The sequence below is a fragment of the Pseudochaenichthys georgianus genome, chromosome 1 (genome assembly GCF_902827115.2).
Source record: "Pseudochaenichthys georgianus chromosome 1, fPseGeo1.2, whole genome shotgun sequence".
NCBI lineage: Eukaryota > Metazoa > Chordata > Actinopteri > Perciformes > Channichthyidae > Pseudochaenichthys > Pseudochaenichthys georgianus.
Genome location: NC_047503.1, coordinates 17,850,662 through 17,875,697, shown reverse-complemented (window position 1 = coordinate 17,875,697; position 25,036 = coordinate 17,850,662). Strand labels below are relative to the sequence as shown.

General features: G+C 41.3%; 3 protein-coding genes across 5 annotated transcripts; 1 reads left to right on the top strand and 2 right to left on the bottom strand.

Moving 5' to 3' along the window:
• Nucleotides 1-3,631: 3,631 nt before the first annotated feature.
• Nucleotides 3,632-11,632, bottom strand: r3hcc1l (R3H domain and coiled-coil containing 1-like). Its single transcript, XM_034104312.2, has 7 exons — nucleotides 11,353-11,632; nucleotides 10,469-10,970; nucleotides 8,463-8,650; nucleotides 6,257-6,327; nucleotides 5,864-5,959; nucleotides 5,630-5,770; nucleotides 3,632-4,195 (listed from the first exon to the last, which is right to left on the bottom strand). The coding sequence occupies exons 2-7, from the start codon at nucleotides 10,946-10,948 to the stop codon at nucleotides 4,143-4,145; spliced, it is 1,029 nt and encodes a 342-aa protein (XP_033960203.1). The 5' UTR covers nucleotides 10,949-10,970; nucleotides 11,353-11,632; the 3' UTR covers nucleotides 3,632-4,142.
• A 100-nt stretch (nucleotides 11,633-11,732) lies between these two features.
• Nucleotides 11,733-17,194, top strand: crtac1a (cartilage acidic protein 1a). 3 transcript variants are annotated; one of them, XR_004553802.2, is made up of 14 exons: nucleotides 11,733-11,893; nucleotides 12,353-12,551; nucleotides 12,959-13,155; nucleotides 13,257-13,393; nucleotides 13,501-13,657; nucleotides 13,743-13,877; nucleotides 14,398-14,534; nucleotides 14,616-14,752; nucleotides 14,951-15,033; nucleotides 15,235-15,335; nucleotides 15,417-15,585; nucleotides 16,536-16,745; nucleotides 16,898-16,937; nucleotides 17,025-17,194. XR_004553802.2 is itself a non-coding variant. In XM_034104104.2 (14 exons), exons 2-14 carry the CDS (start codon nucleotides 12,355-12,357, stop codon nucleotides 17,030-17,032), a joined length of 1,644 nt encoding a protein of 547 aa, XP_033959995.1. In that variant the 5' UTR covers nucleotides 11,733-11,893; nucleotides 12,353-12,354; the 3' UTR covers nucleotides 17,033-17,194. The 3 variants fall into 3 exon arrangements, 2 of the variants coding, with proteins under 2 accessions (XP_033959995.1, XP_033960100.1); XM_034104104.2 differs by having other exon boundaries at nucleotides 16,536-16,681; XM_034104209.1 differs by lacking the exon at nucleotides 11,733-11,893 and having other exon boundaries at nucleotides 12,344-12,551; nucleotides 16,536-16,681.
• A 2,027-nt stretch (nucleotides 17,195-19,221) lies between these two features.
• Nucleotides 19,222-24,186, bottom strand: golga7ba (golgin A7 family, member Ba). The gene is made up of 5 exons (XM_034092501.1): nucleotides 24,093-24,186; nucleotides 22,701-22,826; nucleotides 22,013-22,165; nucleotides 21,732-21,833; nucleotides 19,222-20,280 (listed from the first exon to the last, which is right to left on the bottom strand). The coding sequence occupies exons 1-5, from the start codon at nucleotides 24,102-24,104 to the stop codon at nucleotides 20,197-20,199; spliced, it is 477 nt and encodes a 158-aa protein (XP_033948392.1). The 5' UTR covers nucleotides 24,105-24,186; the 3' UTR covers nucleotides 19,222-20,196.
• Between the last annotated feature and the right edge of the window lie 850 nt (nucleotides 24,187-25,036).

Genomic DNA, 25,036 nt, shown 5'->3' with positions numbered 1-25,036 from the left:
AGAACATTTTAGAAATGAGCTAAATAGATTCCCTTATTCTTCTGACTCAATGGTAAAGAATTATCTCACGTTGTCCCTAACAGCAGTTCAGAGCCTTATGCAAGTTTAAAGATCCCAACAGAACATAGATTTGTTTTACTTCTTTCATAAAACAATTAAAAAAACATCTACAGTAAAACGTTTGTACCTTCAACAATGAGTGTGTTTCACATGTTTTCCCAGGAAGCCTGTGCTAACCCGTATTTTATGACTGTTTCCAACCTCATTCCCACTGATGAACACATACAAACACTGTGGAAACTCTCCCAGCTGCCCATTGTCCCATTACATAGGCTATACTTTATATGTCACTCACTTTGGTCCTATTTTCCCCTTTTTATGGGAAGTAGGATGTAAGTTTATATCCGTAAAAGGACATATAATCAAATAAGTTATACAAAGTACATAAAGAACGTTTTAAAAAATAGTATTTTTAGTACAATTTGAAGAGCTGGCTGCTCTTCGGAGTGTTTTCTTTAAGGTGATGACTATAGCTATCACTCAGTGGCATAGTGGGTAATGCTAAATGACTGTCTCACATGCTATGCTTTTGCATTTAGTTAACAGGCGTTGCTTTTTAAACAGAAGCACATATGGAGAGCACTCACAAAGTAAGCAAACCGTATTAACAGTCTTCCGGAAAACATACCCAAACGTAGCTAATGTTAGCTATCATAAGCTGCTGGTCATATTCAAATATATAAAGAGAACTGGATGCAGTGTCATCAGGATGCCCTGTTCATTCCTATAAAAGTTGCTCAGTGGCGCATGAAGCCAAGTGTTAAAAATACCCGAGTCTTCCACGCAGCATTTACTTTAACCTCACTTACCAGCACCTCAAGCCCGGGCACATAGGGAGCACAACAACATCTTTACTGAATTTGTTTATGAGTCAGTTCAAAAACGTTAAAAACATAATTATTTAAATGTGTGCTATTCAAGATTGTGATAGGGTGAGTAGATTTACCTAAATAATGGCATCCCTTGCCCGACCAGGAAGTCATATTTCCTCGCTGTTGCTGAAAACTGGCTTCAAAGATTGCCGTTCTTCCTGAAGGCTTGGTCCGACCAAACCAAGTAGGCCTATAGCCTTTTTCTACAGTAGCCTATGTTTAACTGAGATTCCATAGGAAAAATGTGTATTTATTATCATGACAGAAGTACTTCTGTTATTTGTATGAGTTGTTGTTGTTGTGAATGCAATTATGCCAATCATACTATCACTACAATTACTCAGGTTGTCATCAATGTGTGTGTGTCATTAGAAGGAAAGCTCTGAATTATAAGAAGACTATAGTGATCCAAAATATGTTTAGTAAGTGTTTAATGCTGGAAAAACCACCACCATTGTCTTCTATGGGGGTGGGACATCAGATTATTCCTTCATTTGGACCATGACTCACTTTTGATTTGATCCATGACATGCAGCATGCTCCAGGGCAGTGTTGGCACTTGCTCAGTTTGTGCTTGAGGAGTTCATCTAATGAGTGTGTGCAAGGCACCCAGCAGGCTGCTCTGCGGTACATCACCCCCTCGTGAAGTCACAGTAACGCAGGAGATGATAGGAAGGGCTCAGATCTCACACGATGACGGTAGAGAGCATGTAGCTCAGATGCAAGAACAACACAGCACAGGGAGGTCCACTTCCGTTCTGACAAACTCGATATGAACATTTGTCCACACTTGGTTTTATTCCACACTTGAAGTTATGTGTGCACTGCGACCAGATGAGACCAGATGAGACCTAAGCGCCTAAAAAAGCAGAACCAGCATTTAATATATCACAACACTAGATGCATGATTAGGTGATGTGCAACATACATCCATCACTCCGAATGCTTTTGCTCCACAACTACATCTTTGGAAACAAGGGAGCAAAACAAGAAAAAAATATAAATATTTGCACAAGTTGTATTTATCTTGCATTCATGTTTATATGTCATGTACAAATCTGAGCCTGCCCTGTAGCGGTGACTCCTCCACTTCAATTAGCCCTGTATGAGCCACGTGTTACGTAGTCATCCTCAGTTTACAATCTCAACCAGTACACAAACAGGGTTCTTTACAGCAGTAAACTTCAATGAACTGCATTGATGTATACAAATATACCAATGTAAGAGTGCAGGCGGATTCATTTCCAACATGAATATACCTAGCAATGTGTTGAATTACCAGGTGAACATATCCACTTAAAGTCAACAGGTTTAATTTTGAAGTTGATATAAAGTAGAAATAATTTGCAGTAAAACAAATGGCAGCCCGTTCTTCAAAAAACGAGAGTTAATTATTAGCTGAGGTAAAAGAGGCACTGGGTCACGTGGTCTGTGGTTGGCTGGGTGAAGCCTCGGAGGAGGCCGCTGCCTCCAGCTGTCGCAAAAGTCTCCTGCCTGGATGTGTGTGTTTCAGGAAGCTGAGTTATGAAAGCCAACTCTGAATTAGGTAACAGTCTCTCACTAGTAAAAAGTCAGCTTTCCAGAAACAACGAGTAATGTGCATTGTTTAGATTGACAACTAATGTTCATCTAAAGCAATTTGAAGGAGTTGTTATAAACCGTAGTATTGCAACATTTTAGTAACTAAATGATAATTTTATACTACAACTGGAGCAACAACATGAACAAAACAGGATGCGACTAACCTTGTTCAACACATTTAACTAAAATGTTAGTATATTTTAACACATTAACACCCAATACTTCTTAACGTAAACGCGTTAAAAAAACAATTGTTTGTGCATTGTGAATGTTGCCATGATGAAATGCACTTTGAAAACACATTAAACACGGATGAGGTGAGACTCCTGGAAAGCCTGAACACTCAAAGCTTTCACATAAAAAAATAAACCAAAAAACCCTTTTCTTATTTTTAACTTCAGTCTGTCAACGAATCATCTTTTAATTTGTTCTTCAGATTTAATGACACGCGTATTATCATTAGTTCTGCTTGTTGAAAATGTATTAAAACAAACATGTACGCCTTATAGATTTAGGAAGCAGAACAGCCATGACACTGGAAGAAAGCAGCCACTTTGTTGGGGGGGTTTTCACTTCTCAAAAAATAATGAATAAGACAAGCTAACAGGTCTTCAACAAAAGTTTGTAGTCTATTCTCAACAATATCTTCAAATAGAGATTTACAGTATCCTCATGATTGGCCATAGAGATATTAAACACAGAGACTATGATGATATCTTTTTTATCATTTGATTTTGATATGAACAAGACCACTCACCTTGTTTTATGCTTTGCGAGCAACATGACTATCACTAGCCGCTTGGCTTTTTTGAAGAATCCCCTAAGAACTACAAACCCTGATCTCAGTGCAATGATTAAGGCAGAGTAAAACATAGAGTAATATAAAGAAGTTAGCAGGTAACGATATAGCTTTGTAAAAATAATGTTTTTAATCACCCTCCTTCTTCGTACCTCCTCTGTCCACAAGGCTCTTTTGTCAAGTAGACTTCCCACCGTGAATGTGGACTCTGTTTTACTGGCAACATATATTGTGAGCTATTTTGTTGTGGTGTTATTCTTCGGCCATTACGTTTTGCTTTAAACAAAACATATGTGACAAAGAAGAGTTGAAGCAATAATGTTGTCTAATGTCACTTTAATACAGGACCTTCAAACTGCATTTGTTTCCCTCACATTTACAAGTTCATTTACTTGGTTCATCTTTAAAAAAAAAACGTGAACAGAATTCTATATTAAAACAAACATTATTAAATTGGATTAGACATGATGGTTCACTACAGACTTTGTTTGGATACAATGTCAAGAAATATGATTTAAAAAAAACATAGTTATTTGTGTTAGCCCCAGCCATGGCACTGAGGCAACAGTCCCAGCATGAACATAAAGGCTGATGTAACACAGCAGGCAAACAGATTGAGGATGAAGAGATGTTTGGTCACAGTTTTTTAAAAGGACTAAAGCCAGAAAGAAGGAAAAAATGGTGGGAATCCATTTCTGGAAAGTGTGGCGGTAGGAAGGAGTGGCCAGTTGTCGAAAACAGAGCAGGAGAAGAAACAGAGAAGACTTTAGTCTCTGCTGTATCAAGGAATCAAAAACAAAACAAAAATAAAACGGTAGTTTTCCATCCAATCACTTCCCCTCCCAGGCATCTTCCTTCTGCTTGGCTGCCATGCGCTTTTGTTCTGAAAAGATCAATCACAGAGACACAGTTCAACACATCAATCAGCGGAAGCTCTTACCTAAACAAGACTTTGTTTATGTGTTGCTCTATATTTGTATCAATGTCTTCACCACATGCAGGACAGTGAGGCGCTGAGGCAGGCTGAGGAGCCGGCTGTAAATTCATCTCTGAATAAGACCATACGTGGCATCCTTTCCCAGGACACAATGTGCAGCACACGATGCACGTCTGACATTCACTGTGCCTGTTGTAATCTTACTTAAAGAGCAGAGTATGGGACGAACAAAGGAGATCTTTTTTTAGTTTCTATACTTCCCGACTGGCTCTTCCGTGGACATTCGTGGTTTTCTGGGCCTATATACTTATGTTCCATCTCAGAAGGGAAATGTTCTGATTATAGACTTGTTATGATGAGCACAGCAGTGGGCCGAGAGCAACCTCTCTTGGCACCAATCTGCATTTTCTTAAGTAAAGTATGAAAATAGCTCCCACTTGTGGTGGAAATCTTGTGATGCAAAGACTAGGACAGCTCGGTAAGGACTTTATATCTCTTCATAGAGTGACCAAGGTTCTTTCTTACCGACACCGTGCTTCATACTCAGATAGAAACAGCCCAACAGGATGAGGATCATCTACTCTACCATAGATGAGAGCAGGGCTATCTCACTTCCTGGCACAGTTACGGCCCACCCACTTTCCGGTGAAAACAAGGCATCGGCGCCAAGCGGAGATCAACAGTTTCATCATCCCTTAAAGCTGCCGTGTCATGTAGTGCACGTCAAACAACAAAACAAATCCAAAGTTAACATTTTCTTTACTTTTACTTCGTTCAAAATATGGTAAAAGAAAACATCTGTGTCTTCAGGCCTCCACAGATTGGACTAGATCGTAACCAATGGGACCCGGTTGGTCAATACCGGTATGGCTATGTGAAACACTTCAGAACAACTACATTATAATGCTAACATCTAGCATCAAAGTAAACGGCTGTAATGCTCAAAGACAAAGTAGAGACTTTAGATGCTGCATTTAAATATAAAACACTATCAAGCCGATATCAGATTGAGTTCGTCCACCAGCAGAGGGACAGGACAACGATCCCCTTGTCACATAAATTAAACCATAAATCGATCATCGGTCTCCAAGGAAATGGTGTAATTGTTTGCCTGACCTGACATTGTAATCGGGCTCCTTGTCGATGAAAATATGCAATGTTTCCTCAAATGTTTGTGATTGGAGAAAACTTCTGAATCTGTATTTACCGCCAGTCAAATGACGGCAAGTGTTTTCACCCAAAAAGGGGCGTGGCCCAGACGTAGAGTGAAACTAGCGGATGGGTTGCTCTCATCGACAGAGAACAGTCCTTTCAAAGCACTGCTGACCACAGTACATCTTCCCTTTAATACCATCTCAATTATCGCTGTAAATGTTGCACCTTTGGCCTCCTGGAGCTTCTTCTTCTCTGCCTCACGCTTCTCCTCCGTCAGGTTGCTCTTCACACCGAGGGCACCGATCACCATCCTTCGCGCCAGTGCGGCACTTGTCTGAGGTCTCTCTTTAGTAGGCAGGAGGTAGTCTGAGGATGGGAGGAATAAAGAATAATGAGGTCGTGTATCTAAATGTGAGCCACAGAGGATGATCCGAGCTGAACTGGAGACGCTTTTTGTACCTGAGCAGCTACGAGCTTTGGCTTTAGTGGCGGGGGAGCATTTGGAAAGAGGTCGCAGCTTCATCAGTGGATGTTTGGTTCTTAAAGCTTCCCGAGCTGAAAATTGAGAAGAACATTTTTAAAAAACACCATTTTTAAAAAGCACATTTATCAGTTAACCGTGTAACCTAATAGAGCTCACAATACAATTTATTCGCTCAGCAGTTATCCCATACTTATTATTAATTTAAATAATGTTGAGTCGTTCCATAAGGGTCCACTGATACTCTTAATTGAACATATTTTCTCCTATTGGGTAAAGCCTCACAACAATCATATTTACTGCAGAGGATTTCTTATTATAGGTACTCCCCTCCCAAATGTCTCTTACATGGGACGCCGTGCTTCACTTACCTGCTATGGGGCTTGAGAAGAGGCCAAGAGCACTTGATTCATCAATCCACTGGATGTCAAAACCTCTTTGTCTGAAAGACATAGTAAGAAAAGGTCAGACAACATAGACCGCTACAAAAACCACAGGAAGATTAAAAACAAATATGCCAGGGAAGCCTCATTCAATGAGAGTCCAGTGGTTTAGTCAGGCTTCCAATGTGACTCTTTAAATAGAACATTGACACGTTTTATGTGGATGTCTAATTAGTGTTTAAAAGGTGAATGTAGTTGATGAAAGCAATACATACTTTAGTGCAGTGGTTCTCAACTGGTGGGTCGCGACCCACTTTTGGGTCGCGACCCGACCCGTTTCGAGTGGGTCGCAGATGTGTGAGTGAAGAAAAAAAAATTGAAAAAGAAAAATGTCTTCTTTTTCTTTGGGAAAAAAGGCAAACTTTTATTTTGAAGGCCCGATTTTCTAACGCTGTGCATGCAGGTGGCGTTGGACTGGAAGTACCGACCATAAACGCTTTTGAAAATTTCTTTCACGTAGTGATCATCTTCTCAATACAACATCTTTGATGATGTTTTTTTGAGTCTTCTGGCCAATCAGAATCAAGATTGTTGCCGGAAGTCCCCACGGAGAATAAGGCCCAATCCCAAATCACCCCCTCGACCCTACCCCTCCGTGACGGAGTGAAACAGGAAATGCCGTAACTGTATGTAACAACGGTCAAATAAAACTCCAAACATCTTTCATTGTGTTTCAAAGCTCTTTTAGTTTTAAACCTGATGTTTATAAGCTTCTTAGTTTTTGCAACGGTCTGTAAATATACACAACTTTATAATAAAATGCACACATTTACCTTTTTCTAGACTAAACACAGGTTTGATCCTAAGTTAAAAACATGAGGTTATCATGAGGTTGTTAACATCGCAATTTATCAGTGGATATTTTCTGGAACTACTTGTAAACAGCTTGTTTCCTGACGGACACACACAGCGGGACTCCGGTCAGGCAGAGACCGGTCTCAAGTCAGCACCGCTGCAGACTCGCTGTTTGAGGGCTTGATAGCCCACTCCCCCTCCACACCGCTCCACACTCGTTGGTTTGGAACAGCCCTTAATATGGCGGACCCTCCGCGCAAACGGAGGGGGAGTGTGTAGGGGGCGGTTTGGGATTGGGCCTAACTTTGCGGTAGAACTATTCTTTATACATCCATGGGTACAATTTCAGATAAAAATGAACACATAATGAAATATGACCCCCGGTTTGATGACTGACAGGTCACAGAACAATGGGAGCTATCTACCCTGACCCACAATTTAAAGTAATTCACACAGACGCTCTACTCTTTGCTCTTCTCTCTGTGAGGAGCAGCAAGCTGTCAGAACAAAGTGAAAAACAAACAATCGCATAAAATATTATTAATGTCGGGTAGCAATAGATTTATTTATTTTCATCCCAGAGTGTACCAGAATGCGTAGTTAGTATTTCTAAAAATCTCCTGGGGGCAGCATGTGTGCCTTTTTATGTTATACAGTTCAGCTTTGATTCCATCATCGCATTAAACCTTATTTAAAAGCATTCTTCAGTTCTGTGAAGGGATATATGCACTGTACTTCACTTTAATAATGTATGCTGTAAAGCGTATATTACAGCACGATTTTTTGTTGAATAGATTTGAGTGGTTCAAAATTTCGGGTCGCGATTGATTGACAAAGGAAAAAGTGGGTCCCGAGGCCTGACCAGTTGAGAACCACTGCTTTAGTGTGTATTACTGTCTGATGTTATTCCTATTCCTGCATTGTCCTTTGATAGTGACGTAGTTTGAGGCAAGGTGGAATATTGGCTATTTGCCGCGGAGAGAGGCCGATTCTGTAGCTGGAAAGTAATGATCACACCCTACAGAAGCTGCCGTGTGCTGGTTCTTTTTGGATGCTGTTGCAGACCGAGGGCTCATGTTTTTTTTACTATGCATGCATTTTAAAAGGACGTGGGTTGCAGACCTTCTTTTGCATCCTCTCAATAAAGAGTTGTTGTAGTTTGGGTTCTCACTGGACCAGATTACCATGTTTTCATGATTTATTTTTGTTATTACCTGCATACAATAGGTGTTGCTTGGCTACAATATGTTTTGGCTCTGCATTAGTATCTGCAATGCAATGCATCCTGGAACATGTAGGCTCTCAACTTTCTAGTAATAGGTATAAGAATTATACATACGAGTAGTCCTGAAATAACTTGAGAAGGTCCTCGGTCCTAAACTCAGCAGGGAACTCGTAGATCTCTACAATGTTAGCAAGTTCGTCGTCAGTGAGGTCGATGTCATCTTCTGCATCTTTGTCCATGTTGTAGTAATCAAACCTGGCCTCCTGGACAGACTTCTTCTTTCTACCTTGCTTCACAGCCAGCTGGAGAAGTGAGAAAAGTGAGATGAGAACAGGAGGGAGAAGAGGGAAACAACAAGGGGATAAGTGTTAGGATGCACCGAATATTCGGCCACCGAAAATTACCGGCCGAAAATGGTTAAAAAGGCCCTTTCGGCCGAAAGGGTTTTAGCACTGAAAAAATATCACCGAATGTCAGAGAACAGGGTTACGTTGATAACCTAATGTGTCGTTGTGATGACGTAATCAAAACGCGGCGACAAGCACGGCGCGCGACCATGCTCGCGGCTGGCTCACAGCCAACATGTCTGCCGCTTGGAGATATTTCAAAATATCAGAGAAAGAGGCGCGGATTGCGATTTGTAAAACGTGTTCAGCTGACATTTCTCGAGGGGGTGTAACTGCAAAGACTTTCACCACTTCGGGATTACTCCACCACTTGAAATCGAAACACCCGGACAAATATGCGGAGTATGATAAATCACTAGCGCACAGAAAAAAAAGTCCTTCCCAGCACCCCGACTCCTTCTGTGGCGGACCTTTTTGAAAAGGTAAAAAGGTTTCCCAGTGATGGTCCCAAGGCAAAGGGCATTACTCGGAAGTTAATGGAATGCATCGCCATGGATGATCAACCGTTTTCTGTCGTACAGGACGTGCCAAGGTGGCACGCAAGTATTTGAGTGCTCCATGCACAAGCACTGACAGCGAGACTGTTCAGCGCTGCCTCTCATGTGCTTGATGAGAAGAGGAACAGACTTATGGCTGATAAAGCAGAGAAGCTACTGTTCATTCAAAAGAACCTCTCACTTTTCCTTAATAAGTAGACAAGGCTGGCTTATCATAGGCTTATCATAAGCTTATCTAGTTCTACATGTCTACTCTATACCCACTTTCCTGAACAATTTTCATTGTGAGTTATAATTCACCTTCTCAGGTTATCATTAGGGGGAAATGACAGCAGCACAGTGTTCTATATATTGTACTTTCGGTATCTAAATGATACAATGTTGTTTACATTGCTCATGAGGACAGACCACCTTATTGGCAGATTCTTGAAATTGTAATTTAATTTGTAATTGATTATGGATTTTGTATCCAGTTTTCACTTTATGTATCTTTATACAATGTTTACTACTTTGCTTATGAGGACAGACAGCCTTATTTACAGATTCTTGCAATTCAATTGTAATTTCATTTGTTAATAGTTACATTCATGTGGATTTATCCAGTTTGCGCATTTGTATGCATGCACTTATAGGTGCATTTGTTGTTATTGAAGGCATGGCTGTTACAGTCTTTATTTACACTATTTTGTTGTCGGCCTACTGGCCTAGATGTTTATGCAGTTTTAAAGCACATTGTCTTTGTTCTGAATGCACTTTGTTGTAGTTATCCGACAGAGAAAAGAAAATGCACTTGACTTGGAATTAATGTACTGTATGCATTCAAAAGTGCTGAATAAATGTTTTATGGACCCATAATAGTGATTATTTAAGTTAAGTTAAGTTAAGTTAAGTTAAGTTAAGTTAAGTTAAGTTAAGTTAAGTTAAGTTAAGTTAAGTTAAGTTTTGCCATAATCATGTCTTTTTCCATAATCAGGTAGCTGAACAACATTGGTAAAAAATGTATACATTATATATATATATATTTCTATTAATCATTTTCGGCCTTTCGGCATTCGGCCAACTGTTTCCTATTTTCAGTATCGGTTTCGGCCAAGAATTTCCCATTCGGTGCACCCCTAATAAGTGTATTATAAAAAATGCGTGTTTCTGAATTGTGGGGAAGGTTCTTCTGGTTATTTTTACTTTTTCATATTTGAATCACCAAGCCCTCTCTCACCTCTTCTGAAAGATGCTGATCCAGGCAATCTCCTTCATCATTGAACAAGGTGTCCCAACTCTCCTCTTCACCTTCTTCTTCTTCTTCCTCTTCTTCTTCTTCCTCTTCAATGGCAGCGGCTTCCAGTCGTGAGGTAAGTTGGGCCTCCACATTGGTTGGGTCAAGCTGCCCATTAACCTCTGTATCCTCCTCTGCCTTTACCTCAGGATCTCCATTCTGGGCCTCACCTTCTCCCCCAGCAGCAGCTCCCTTATCTGCTCCAGCCTTGTCCTTCTTATTCTTGGCGTTTTTCCTTGCCTTGTCTGTGTAGCGGGGCCTGGGTCTTGGTTTTACTTCTCCCTGAGGCTGTGCCTTATCTTTGGCTCCAGGGAGTCGTTGCTTGGGGACGTTCTGAGCTTGTCCTGTCTTCTTAGACGGGGCGGGGGGTGCGGGTGTTGGCTGGGCTGCAGTAGAGTCTTCTTTCGCTTGTTCCAACTCCATTATTGAATTACGTTAAAAACACCTGGATGATCAAATGAAACAGAGGAAGAGACAATGCAGTGAAAATTGGTCTGCTTTAACCGTTAACATTTCTAAACTAGTCTTGAATGAGTGTATTAACAATATGAATGTTATTTTAACCAACCTACGTGAACTAGTTAACTCCCCCCGGAAAATAGTCTAAAATCTTGCTAAACGCATATAAACCATGACAATGCTATTAGCTATTAGCTTACCGCTTTAGCTAACTAATCTTCCACTCGCTGAGGTAGAAATATGTGTTAATTGAGGGCACAACCATTCAGTTAGTATCAGCATACATTAAAATAGGATTGTGTTATTTTATTTTTAATAAATACATTCCAGGGAGAATTGTTAAAATAACGGTTGCTCATTTGTCTTACCCGGGTTTGGTTTGTTTAGCTTCAGATTTTCGTCGCACAGGTGACGCAGGCGTAGGACAGCGCAAAGGATTTTGGGATATAGTGTAATTTCTCTGCCTCTGCAGCTAAAACACTCTGAAAGAAGAGCACGCCTTTTTACTATCGTATTTGTTTTTTAAATCACAACATGCATCGCTTTTATAATCAAGATTTCTACACAGAAAGACAATGTTAATGTGCTGTCGGTTGAAATGATTATTTCAGTACCGTAATGTTTTTTGATTTAACAGCGCCTGCAAACGCACGACTTCCGCCTTCCACATACATGCTCACAGAAACCCAGATCAGCTATTGGTCAACTTTCTAATAAGGCCCACAAGTCTTCGCTGATTGGCCAATCGTCTTGCGTTACACAACTTAAGCTGGTACATGTTATAAGCAGACGTTGTGTCAAGTGGGAATTGAACATTTAATAACAAATGATATAACAATCACGGCCCAGTGCCCTCACATCGCTGCTGCGGAGTCTGATAATCTCCCTCTCTTCACCCTGACGGTGCAGGTAAGACAAAAGCCTCTGCTCAGCATCCTGCAGCGCTGTGCTTCATTTTTATCAAGTATGAATAACACAAACATGTCCATAAGAACAGAGGGTTAATATACCTGTGTGCAGATTCTCTAACCCTGTGACAAAAATGTTGATCTTACGAAGAGCATGCAAGTGTATACTGTAGAGGCGATTCACGTTTAAATGTAGGCCTATGGTGGATCTCATACTACAATCATCTTATTTAAAGGCTTTCAAGATAAAACTGATATATAAAACTGGAATATCAGACAAAATATTTGCAATTAGATATATTTATTATAAATTGTTTAGCCCTAACTCATGCACAGTGTTTCTAAATATGATATTAGCTCATCATCATTGAGGCTGTCCTGCTTTAAACATAAGACTTGTTCATCGTCTGCATGCATCATACATGTAAAAGTACAATAACTAACTGTGTTCCCGTTGCAGTGATGTGGCGTTCAGGTTTGTTGCTCCTCCTGGCTGGAGTCTGGCATCAGTGCCACGCCCAGAGCTCTGAGCCCATGCTGCAGGTTGTAACACAGACCATGCTTCCTCCTGACAGTCTGCACAATCCCACACAACTCAACTATGGAATGGCTGTTACGGACGTGGATGGGGATGGCGACCTGGAGGTGGTTGTTGCAGGGTGAGTGTGAAAAGGGTTAGCTGTTTCCTATGTTCCTTACCCCATAGACCAGGGGTGTCCAAACTTTTTTTCACAGAGGGCCACATACAGAAAAATATACGAAGGGCAGGGCCACTCACTAGACGTATCTTACCTTATACGTTAAGTTATAAGTTAGCAAAATCAATCAAATGTAGGTAAATTAAGCTTGATACTTAAAAATGCCTTGTGAGAAAAACAGCCTTAACACATGAATACTACTGTGCAATATTTGTTTACATATATTTTTAAGAAGTACAATATAAGACGAGCACAAGTTCCATTTGTGGGAAATATTCCATTATACTTTGAATTTGTGGAGGGCCGATTCCAAATGGCATAGACATTCTTATATGTACAAAACTATTTTGTGTGATGTTTTCCCTCAGGTACGATGGGCCCAACCTGGTGCTGAAGTACGATCGCACTCTAAACAGGCTGGTAAACATTGCTATTGATGACAGCAGCTCTCCATACTACGCCCTGAGGGACCGAGCAGGAAATGCTATCGGAGTTACAGCCTGTGATGTGGATGGAGATGGGCGTGAGGAGATCTACTTCCTCAACACAAACAATGCCTACTCTGGTGAATAGCACATTCTTATGTTATGTCTTCATCATGTATCCAGAAGGTGATTACCAGTATCTGAAAGACTCCCTGCGATAACTGACTTTTTTTTAATGCAGGACGGGCAACTTATTCAGATAAACTGTTCAAATTTCGGAATGGTCGCTTTGAAGATCTTCTTGGGGACGAGCTCAATGTGCTCCGTGGTGTCGCTAATCACATGGCAGGACGTTCGGTTGCATGTGTAGACAGAAAGGTTAGTAAATGGCATTAACAAGTACCTCAATCTGATCTCTTTTATTCCACCTTTTGTCTCAATTATTCTCAAATTCTTCCGTAATACCTCATATCTTTTCTCTGCAGGGAACCGGCCGTTACTCTATCTATGTGGCCAACTACGCCAGTGGCAGCGTCGGTCCCCACTCTCTTTTAGAAATGGACGAGGCTGCTAGTGATGTCTCCAAGGGCATCATCGCTCTGTCTGATGTGGCTGCAGAGGCCGGAGTCAACAAGCTCACAGGTCAGGAGTCAGGTTAAAGAGGTGAAGTCTGGGATGTTTTGTGTCCTGAATCAGCTGAAACATACATTTTTTGATCGTTACGCAGGTGGCCGTGGTGTGGTGGTCGGACCAATCCTGAGCCAGTCCAAGTCGGACGTGTTCTGTGACAACGAGAATGGACCTAACTTCCTGTTTAAGAATAATGGAGATGGGACTTTTGTGAATATGGCCACACAGGCTGGTGAGTATCAAACGGTAAGGGGTATAGTCAGGAATAGCGTTTCTGTAGGTATTGAAGTGTAAGTCTCTCTTGGCTTGATAACACTTTTTATTGGATTGCCATCAAAAGGGCATATGTTCATTATTATATAAATATTACACAATATTTGAAAAACTGATCATCAGCCTCAGTTTTTTTGCTGTTTTTCTAATTAGCATATTTGATTAACTAAATAAGACAGTAACCATGGTAAACATAGCACCGTGTGAGTGTTTAGCCCAATGCAATGCTATACCTTACTACAGCCACACAGAGCAACACACATGTCTGTTTATTGTTTAAACACTGTGAGACCATCCAGGTATTTGATACTTAAATAAGGTTATGTCACGTACCCAAATGCAATGTCTTCCAGGGTGTCTTCTTTAAAACTAACACTAGGAGTCGCCAATGTTGGCCATTTCCAAACCCCACACATAGTTGGGCCTGGGGCAGAAGTTTCCCAGCAATAAAGCTTTCAACCTTTTGTCAACCTCTGAAGGTGTGGAGGACCGAAGCCAGCATGGCAGAGGAGTAGCACTCGCTGACTTCAATGGAGATGGAAAGACGGACATTGTGTATGGCAACTGGAACGGCCCCCACAGACTTTACCTGCAGGGCAGCGACTCTAAATTCAGGGTAAGGAAGGAGAGAAAGGGCAGAAAGGAAAAGTTAAAATAAAATTGATAAAGCAAGACTTTAAAGTATTTGCTTGTGCAGAACATAGCCTCTGGAGGATTTGCAGCTCCCTCGCCCATTCGCACAGTCATCGCTGCTGACTTTGACAATGACAAGGAGCTGGAGGTGTTTTTCAACAATATTGCTTATAGAGGCAACGCCCCTAACAGGCTGTTCAGGTGACTATTCAGTATTAATAGTTGCTGTAAAGTGTCTCTACTGTAGGCTATTTTTATTTTATGTACTGCACTTTGGCTCGACCAAAAATCGTTTATAAATGTACTATATAAATAAAACTTGATTTGATTAACCCCAAGTCCAATAAAGAAGCATACACTATTTAAAAAATCTTAAATAAATGTTGTGTTTCTATGCAGGGTGTCAAGGAGAGCCGATGCAGACCCTTTGATCTCGGAGCTTAATGTGGGAGATGCTGCAGAGCCACAGGGCCGGGGAACAGGTCAGCTACACCTCAGACCAGAGGACATTGGACAACATATTTTCATTTTGTTTTATTCTCAGAATGTCTTAACCTGAAGTGAATACACCTCTGCTACCTCTCTGTTTGGAGGAGATTTACAGAGACACAGCTGTTGGTTAAACGTCACAGTGAGGTTGTGATGTAGGTCAGCGCAGTAAAGGCTCTGCTGGTTTTGGACAGGTGGCACCGTCACAGACTTGGATGGGGATGGACAGCTGGAGCTGCTGCTGGCACATGGAGAGAGTGTCCAGCAACCAATCTCTGTCTTCAAGGTCACGCAGGTGTGTATCTGTGTGAGTGTGTGTTTGGTAATAGTTGCTGAGCCTGAATGATCCTCAACCTGAACTGTCCCACTTCATCAGGGCTCGTCCAACAACTGGCTGCGAGTCATCCCTCGCACGCAGTTTGGCTCTTTTGCGCGGGGAGCCAAGGTGACAGCCTTCACCCGTCAGAGTGGAGCTCACACACGCATCATTGACGGAGGATCAGGGTATCTGTGTGAGATGGAGCCTGTCGCACACTTTGGATTAGGTAACCTCCTTTAGCATTTTATAACTCACAGACTCTGGAGACAACGTCACACTCAAATATATCTTGTATACCAATTACACATATATATATATATATATAACTTAATTTAAAGTCATCTTATCCTGCATGGGTTCAGTTTTTCAAACCCTCACCTGCACATAACTGGTACCGAGCTATGACTTGTAATTACCTCCAAGTCAAACCCAGACCCGACCCCTGCTAATCGAGTTGGCCTCAAGCTGTGTTTAAACCCCCAGTCTACACAACTAATGAATTTGAAGTTATTTATTTGTATTTTTATCCTGGTTTAAGTTGAGTTCCTATTCTTGATTCAGTGATCTAACTCACAAAAAGTCTCTTGATGCCAGGAAAGCCAGCACATTCTCAGGTTTCATTATAAAACAATCATCATGGCAGGTGATAATACTTGATCATATTTGCGGATTTAGATGTTTCGCCGTGCCTGTGAGTTTACATGAAAATATTTGTCATCCTGTTACACAATTTTTTCGCTAGTAACTCTGTACCCAGTGCAGTCCTGGCCTGGCAATGTCCAAGGTTAAAAATGCACCTATGTGAACCCCTCAAGCCATTAATTTACATGTATTGTATTTACATTTTTGGTTTTATAGTAACAATCATTTCAAAATCAACACATTATTTATTGCCGTATAACTTATATTCTTGTTACCTCACAACCTCAAGATGATAAGAGTCTGTGTTAACTATGGATTAATTCAGCCAGCTGTTCGCTCTGCTTAAACTCTTTATGCTAAGCTAAGCTAATGACCACCTGGCTCCAGCTTCAGTGGTCGATCTTTTCATCTAACTCTCAGCAAATATTTCTAAGCTATTCCTTCAAGATGTAATCCCATGTTGCACTTACACACAGACATACATGTTTCTCTTGAGTGATGCTCAGTGTTTTACTTTTGACCCATGACTCCCAGGAACTGATGAGGTGACAGTTCTGGAAGTCTCCTGGCCTGACGGCAGCTCCATCTCTCGACCCCTTCAGCCTGGAGAAATGAACTCAGTGGTGGAAGTAGCTTTTCCCAAAGAAGGGGAATCGTCTCTGCTTGCCAATGACACGCAGGTACGCAGATCGGACCCACGGCATGCATTATGAGGAACACCGGTAATGGCCTAGGCACTCTGTGGTAGGCGCTTAAAAAAAATTTCACCACAAACTACAGCAGACAACACAAAGCCTCCTATGTTCTAAAATAATTGTACGCCCTTTGTCTGCTAGATTAATGAATAAACATATATTTTTTTGAAAACCAATGAATGTCTTTCTTCTCTTGTTCAGTGTGGGAAAGGCTTTTCTGTCCAGAATGGCCGCTGTGCAGGTAAGAATGAAATACTTTAAATCAGTCCTTTTTAAATATAGTGGCTTAAATTAGCTTTTTTTTAATTTCATGTTTATGTTTTTACAGGTGTGTGAGGACAGTCTCTAAAAATCCCTGGGCCATGTGATTTCCTTTACTTTATGAGTAGTTTTAAGACTTTCTTATTTTTCTCTTGAACTGTTACAGCGACTGCATGGTGATGCTTGTTATTTTGAATGCGCATTGGCAAACTCCCTAAATAAATTACTCCAAATCAATATGGTCAGATTATCATTTCTTTTTTTAGTGAGTAAGGGTTAGAATACCCTACATTTAACAAATGGGCTATTTAAATACACAACATGATGCATTTTAATGTTAATTATTTCCCAAAAATGAAAAGCAAAAAAGGGATGAAACTGATGGTCATCACATATCACATATTGCATCCCCACTCAAACAGCATAAACAAGTCAAACACGCAAAGATGATCATTTCATAGATACAGAAAACACTTTCACTGACAGCATCAGGAAACATTAGCGGTTCCTGCATTTTAGTTTTTTACATTTCACTAACACCAGCTGAAGAATCTGAAGATTAACAAACATGAACAAGACATGAACTCTGTGGATGACAAAGACTAACAACAAAAGTTAAGCCATTATTCTCCGGTTTGCACCTCTCTGCTTGTTTCACATCTTGCCATCTCCTTCATGTTTCAACCTTTGTCTTGTCAGTGTTTTCTTAGTCTGCCTTTGTTTGTTTTCCTCTACCATTTTCTTCTTCTCATCCCCTGTTCTGTCCCTCCACCCATGCAGCGTTGGCTCCATTTTAGGATGGCTTCCGATCTACCTCTGTCTCCATGTTTGAAGCCTCCTGTTTTGAGACAGTTTTCCTACAGTGTGTCATGGTGCTCTCTGCTCGGTCAGGCCTCAGAGGATGGTAGTCTTCAGGGTAATGATGATACGGTACGACACTAGTCTGTACTAAGCATTTCCTAAACGACTTCCTGAGACGTGCACTAACAGTGGGCCTGTTTTATCAGTATGCATATCCTAGAATCTGGATACCCAGCAGTTTGGGCATTTCCTGTTTGCTCTGGTTTGCTGCAGAAGTCTTTAAATGCTGTAAGTGAAGAATTAAAACTGAGGTCAGTATTGTGCCCCTTACTCAGCTGAAAGTAGTGCAGTGTAGCATGAATGAATGTTCCTGACCAAAACTTAGTAAATACAATTAGCAAGGGTTTAAAGAGGACATATTATGCTCTTTTTCAGGTTCATATCAGTATGTTGTGTCTCTACTGCGACATGTCTCCATGCTTTAATGTTCAAAAAGTCTTTATTCTTCTCATACTGCCTATGCTGCAGCACCTCTTTTCACCCTCTGTCTGAAACCAGAGCCCAGTCTGCTCTGATTGGTTAGCTGTTGTGATTGGTCAACCGCTCATAGATTGTCCTGCCCCTTAGACTATTACGTACATTGTGTTGGAGCGCTAGCCAATAGAAGTGTGTTACGTAGTGATGTCACGATGTTAAGTAAACCAAGGAGTCCAATGGAGGCATTTCAGGCCGAGGGGGAGTGTGTGTGAGAGACTCACTCTGGAGGGAACTTTGGGATTTTAGCCTTTCAAAACAGCTTCTAATCTTCTAGGACCTCTCTAATCTGCATTTAGTGCATGCAGCATGTTGGAAGCATGATCACTAATATGTTCTTCAGACCAGTTCTACAGCAAACATGTTAACTTTTCATCGCTGAAGAAGCCTGTAGACTGTATTTCACATTAAATCAGTACTTGAATTAAATCCTGAGCAGCCTTTAAATGTGACAAAGCATTATTGAACAAAGGTGTACTTTACTGAACACATTTTCTGTAATAACTTCTGCAAATCCAGTCTCAGCCTTGCAAAACACTTGTGTACGTGATTCCGAAGTGTATTCTATACTATGGTTTTAGCTATGCATCGTTTATTTATAACAAGATAAATGAGACTTGATCATACCGCACGAGTTGTGTTGTGGAAGTGTTGCTTCTTTTCATCAACACTTTTATATGTTTATGAATTATTTGTTCACGCTGCAATCATGCAAGAAAAGTACAATTATTTTGGTTAACAAAACATTGATATATTGTCAAACAATAAACATTACCAGTTGTGATGTTTGTGTCAGACCACCCGACTAATGTGCATTACTACTACATTACATTTAGCATTACTACTACATTCCTACTGTGACCTCTCAACATGTAGTAAAAGGACTATTTTGTAGATGTACAATGAAATAACAAAGAAAGACTGGCAGCTGTGATGAAACAGTTTTTATTTGACGCAGTCATACACACCTCATTGCCACATATCAAACAACAAGCAGTACGAAAGTTTGTTCTTGCACAAAATGTCAACAAAATAAAACACACATTCACATTTGAGAGCCAGCTTTTTGGCAGCGACGGATCTTTGGAAGTTCGTTTGGAAATCAAGGAAGGACTGGTGTATTTTAAAACACTACGAAGTAAAATTCAGGAAGACTTTTTGACCCATTCTTTGTCTACTTACTACCGCATTCAATACACAGTATGTCTTTGCATAATCAAATGTAGGCTTGCTCATTAAAACCGAGAGGTTAGTACTGCGCTTGTCTGTTTATGTGACTAAAAGCAAATAGGCTTCATGTGAAAGACATGGAAGATCTGCTACATGAAATACATAGACGGGCTGATTGACATCTGCTACCAGACAGCGTGATTTACATCATAGGTGAAGGAGGCTTTTTTGTACAATTAATCTTGGGGGGCGAAACGTTACGATGCCTTCAAATACCTGTACGTCTTACCTACATTTGCTAAAATCTGGAAACTCAGCTGGAGCTACAGATAACTTATTTTAAAGCAGACGTGCCTGGTGCGCAGCGTTAGTGTTGGATTCAGTCCAGCTTGGTGCAGCTGAGGTATGATGTTTGTGGTCCTGCCTTCTTTCAAAGAGGAAGGAAGGGAGGTCATGCGACGATCACACAAAGTATACTTAGCCAATGTTTTCTTCTTTGCATTGAGACATTGCATCTGACAGTACCACAGTCGGCACATGCAAAATAAACTTCTACAGTGCGTGATTGAAAAGCTTAAACACCTTCAGCATGGGACATCTTGAAAGCTATAGAATGCTTTGTGTGAGCGTAGGTTTGGGATGTGAGTGTTGGGTCAGGAGGAGCATCATTGTCCTTAGTTGGCCTCCAGGTCTGTGAGGGATCAGGGGGACACGGTGGGACAGGAAGTAGCCGGTCATCGCGCGGTGCTGCCAGACACGGAGCTGCTCCCCGAGCTGGAGCCACTGGAGCCCCGGTCTTCATAGATGGAGATCTCTATCTGAGAGGTGGGAGAGTTAGGGACCAAGAGTCTGCAGTGGAGAGTGGTTTCCTAAACACAAGGTGTGAGGGGCGTTCCAGAATTGGAGGACATCTTCTGTCTCACCTAAATTCATCTAAATTATCCATGCCCAAAATGCTAAAACATGCACTTGTCCTTAGATAAAATAAAAGAAGGTTGCAGAAATTGAAACTATCAAATACAGTTGCAAGAAAAAGTATGTGAACCCTTTGGATTCTCCACACATAGCGTTGTGTGTTCCTTCCAAACAACTCAACTTTGGTTTCATCTGTCCACAGAACATGTTGCCAGTAGTGCTGTGGAACATCCAGGTGCTCTTTTGCAAACTTCAAACGTGCAGCAATGTTTTTTCTGGACAGCAGTGGCTTCCTCCGTGGTGTCCTCCCATGAACTCCATTCTTGTTCAGTGTTTTACGTATCGTAGATTCGTCAACAGAGATGTTAGCATGTGCCAGAGATTTCTTTAAGTCTCTAGTTGCACTCTAGGATTCTTCTTCACCTCATTGAGCATTCTGCGCTGTGCTCTTGCAGTCATCTTTACAGGACGGCCACTCCTAGGGAGAGTAGCAACAGTGCTGAACTTTCTCCATTCATAGACAACTTGTCTTACCGTGGACTGATGAACATCAAGGCTTTGAGATACTTTTGTAACCCTTTCCAACTTTATGCAAGTCAACAATTCTTAATGGTAGGTCTTCTGAGAGCTCTTTTGTGCGAGGCATGGTTCACATCTGGCAATGCTTCTTAAGAATAACAAATTCAAAACTGGTGTGTATTTTTTATAGGGCAGGGCAGCTTTAAGCAACACCTCCAATCTCGTCTCATTGATGGGACTCCAGGTTGGCTGACTCCTGACTCCAATTAGCTCTTGGAGAAGTCTTTAGCCGAGGGGTTCACATACTGTTTCCACCCTGCACTGTGAATGTTTACATGGTGTGTTCAATTAAAACATGAAAACATATCATTCTTTGTGTGGTATTAGTTTAAGCAGACTGTGTGTGTCTATTGTTGTGACTTAGATGAAGATCAGAACACATTTTATGACCAACTTATGCAGAAATCCAGGTCATTCCAAAGGGTTCACATTTCTTGCAACTGTCGCTCTCAAACAGCCCCTAAAATGGCCTTTCCATCGTCCCTCCTTCTTGGAGACCAACTTGCATGCACATTCTGCAGCTAGGATTCATTCGTGAGTAAATACAGTTTCAGAGTTATATTTCTTGCAGTACAATTATTATCTTTTTCGTACAATTAAATGTTTGCATATAATTTAGCTAATCTATTTTCGTGATGGTTTACTACCTGTTTTTCTCACATGCATAACAGAAAACTAAAGTAGAAGGGTTTGTTTTTCCAAAGCTTTAACATCTTAATGTCCTCCAATGATTGAATGACCCATAAATGCTTTTCTGCACGTTCAGCAAGGATACGACACGCATTCCCCTTTCTATGGGGTCTGTGATGAGCAGTCCTCTGGGGGCAAAGATCTTCTCGTTCTGCTCCTGAATGTACTTGGATATCTTCTTCAACACCTAGCAGACGGAAGAAAGATGAACAATTGAGTTAAAGCATTGAAGAGATGATTTGAAGTGCAATCTACGTCACTGACTACGTTAAGTACATGAAGCCCAACTTAAAAACATCAGAAATAACCTTTTAAGCCTCGTCCTAGATAATAATGATGCGTCACGTTTGACATTGGCAGTCTGACCTTCTCATAGCGCGTCTCCATGCAGAGGAAGATGAGGTACGCTGTGGAGCAGGCCAGACATCCCTCCAGGTAGGACTGGCCTCCAATCTTCTCTGCCTCTGTGTAGTAATTATTCAACGTCTTCACGGTGTCCTCGAACAGTTTCCGCTCAATCTGTAGACACAAACCAAGTCATGAGCAGCAGGGTAGGAAGTGGGGAGGATCCTTTTATGGCATTTCACCTTTGTTTGAGACTAAACGTGGAGACAGGAAAACTATTGTGTTAAGGTAATACATTCATCTAAAGTAGTAGGTATTCACAAGATACATACTTTTGATGCATTTGTTATTATTTGAATGTATAGGGATTGGTGGAGTAGTGTGGCTTCAAAAGTTAAAAGATGTTTGTAGAAATGTTTGTATTACTGATACTGTAAAGCATCTCTTGATATACAAAGAGCTTCAAGGAGTGTGTGTTTTTATTTCATGTCACAAATAAAAGCCTAACATAATAATGAGAAGCTTCATCAAAATAAGGACTTACTGCAATACAATAATAGATAAAGCATTACTGTGGTTTCAATCTAGTACTACGATGGCTCCCAATAAACATTCAAATCCATTTATAATTGTAAGGGTTGCCTAGGATACAATGACAACCCACCGTGAACACTTTTGACATGTAATACAAAGTAACAGGCTCCCTCACCCTGCTCTCCAGCTCGGAGGGGAACTTGGTCTGAAACCTGCAGGTGGTCCCTTCGCTGTAGTCCCTCTGGATGAAGACCTTATTCGCCAGAGATGCACTGTGCCTCAACTCTTGCAGATTGTGGAACTGAGGAGGATACATCACACACACACACACACACACACACACACACACACACACACACACACACACACACACACACACACACACACACACACACACACACACACACACACACACACACACACACACACACACACACACACACACACACACACACACACACACACACACACACACACACACACACACAGTAAGGTTTGATAGAGTATAATAATAATAATAATAATAGGATTTATATAGCGCCTTTCATGGGACCCAATGTCGCTTTACAAAGGAAAACAGGAGTAAAAACAAAAGAACCAAAAACAAAAGGCACTCCGACAAACAGTCAGAAAGCATATCTTTAATGAGTCTCCAAAGAGAGCTCCATCTCCCCGAGGACCTGTCCACGCGCAATGTGTACAAACAGTGGGCGGTTTGGAAGTGCAGGATGATAGACGATAGGCAGACAAGGTGTGATCAATCACTCCGCGGCTCAATGTCTGCCATCGCTTCTGCCTTGTTGTCTGTTGGAGCGGAGCCCGGTATCGGACACACGGGAGCAGAGCTTGCAGAAGACAGGACAACGTTTCACTCCAGCTCACAACAGATCGAACAGGCGGAACAAGAGATGAGGCACACTGACGAAGGGCCACCCACACTCTTGGAATATGTTGGGCATGTGCCAGGAATGTTGATAACATTCAAGTGTATGTTGGATTAAAAAAATGTTATAGCACATGATTATTTATTTTTTTTAATCTGAGAGCACTGATGCAGGCTGGAAAAGCATAGATAGAGGAAGGTCAGGGCGGCTTCTGTCCATGGTGCTGAACACTGTGTGTGTGTGTGCGTGCGTGCGTGCGTGTGTGTGTGTGTGTGTGTGCGGTCACAGGATTAACAGGGCGTCTCAACAAGACAAAAACACCAAAACAGCTTAACATCGCCGGGTAAGTGATCCCCTGTGTGTGCCCTATTTCAGAGTCTGTTAAGCACAGCTGACTGCTAATAGCGTGCAGTGTTACAAACGCCAGATCACGTTCTTCATAAAAGAAAACAGCCCTCGGCTCGGACGCCACTGGCATTTTAATGTAGGACACACACACACAGACAGAAACACACGCACACACAGCCGTCAGTAGTGCTTGAAGTGAGCCGCACAGTGTGGCACAGTTTCAGGATACACTGCCCTCGTTCACCACGGTAACGGCACAGGTGTTATTCAGACGGTGAGCGGTTGTTAAGCCAAACTTCGACCGTAATGTGAGAGAGATAATATGACAGACTTACCTCTGTCGCCATGTTGCCATCCGCCGCCGTGGGGACGAGTCCCTGCCTACATGCGCGGAAATCGCTTTAGTTGGACACGCACGGGGACAGATTGGAAGAGTGGAGGGAGGAGGGGGGCAGGGGGGAAGGGCGGGGGAAGGAGAGAGAGAGGGGCGGGGCTAACGAAAGTACAGTAGGACCTTTATAGTCTATGAGTAGGACCTAAACATGTGTCAACACTTGTTTTTGTGAATGTTGTTTAACATTTAAATGGTGTTACTCCACCTTTTTATAATTCAATTGCATGTTCTCTCACCAGTAGCAGCTACTCAAAACCTTGCAATATACTGCTCTTTATAAATACATTACATACTGTAACAACTATAAATGTTGTTAATTGCAAATTGTTTTTGTGACTGCTGTTTAAACTTTAAATAATGATGAAATGTTGGGTTTGTTTCCGTGCCTGTACCCCCTTAGCTCAATTTAATATGTTCTACCAATTGGCAAGTATCATAACCGTACAATATACTGCTTTATTTAAAGACATAAAATACTGTATAAACATGTTAATTTAGTTTAATTCTAATTGCTCAATTGTTTTTTGTTAATATTGTTTAAATAGTAGTACGATGTTGGGTTTGTTGTCACAGAATATGAAATCAAATAGCTTGATTTTATATTCTGTGACCAGTAGCAGCTGCTCAAAACCTTACTGCTGCTTTTATATAAAGAAAGAAATTGATATTGAGCAGAATTGAGTTCAGTGTATTGGTTCGGCCCTCCACCGCAGTCCCAGTTTCTCATGAGGCCCCTTTGGACAATTATTTTCCCACCCCTGATTTAGGTCATATTAATTCAGCTTTTCCAATGTCTACCATGAGTTTAAAAGACAATATTTGAACTAGTTATTCAAGTTACTCAAAATAATAAAGACCACTGATCTTTTTAAGTGTCCCCATAAT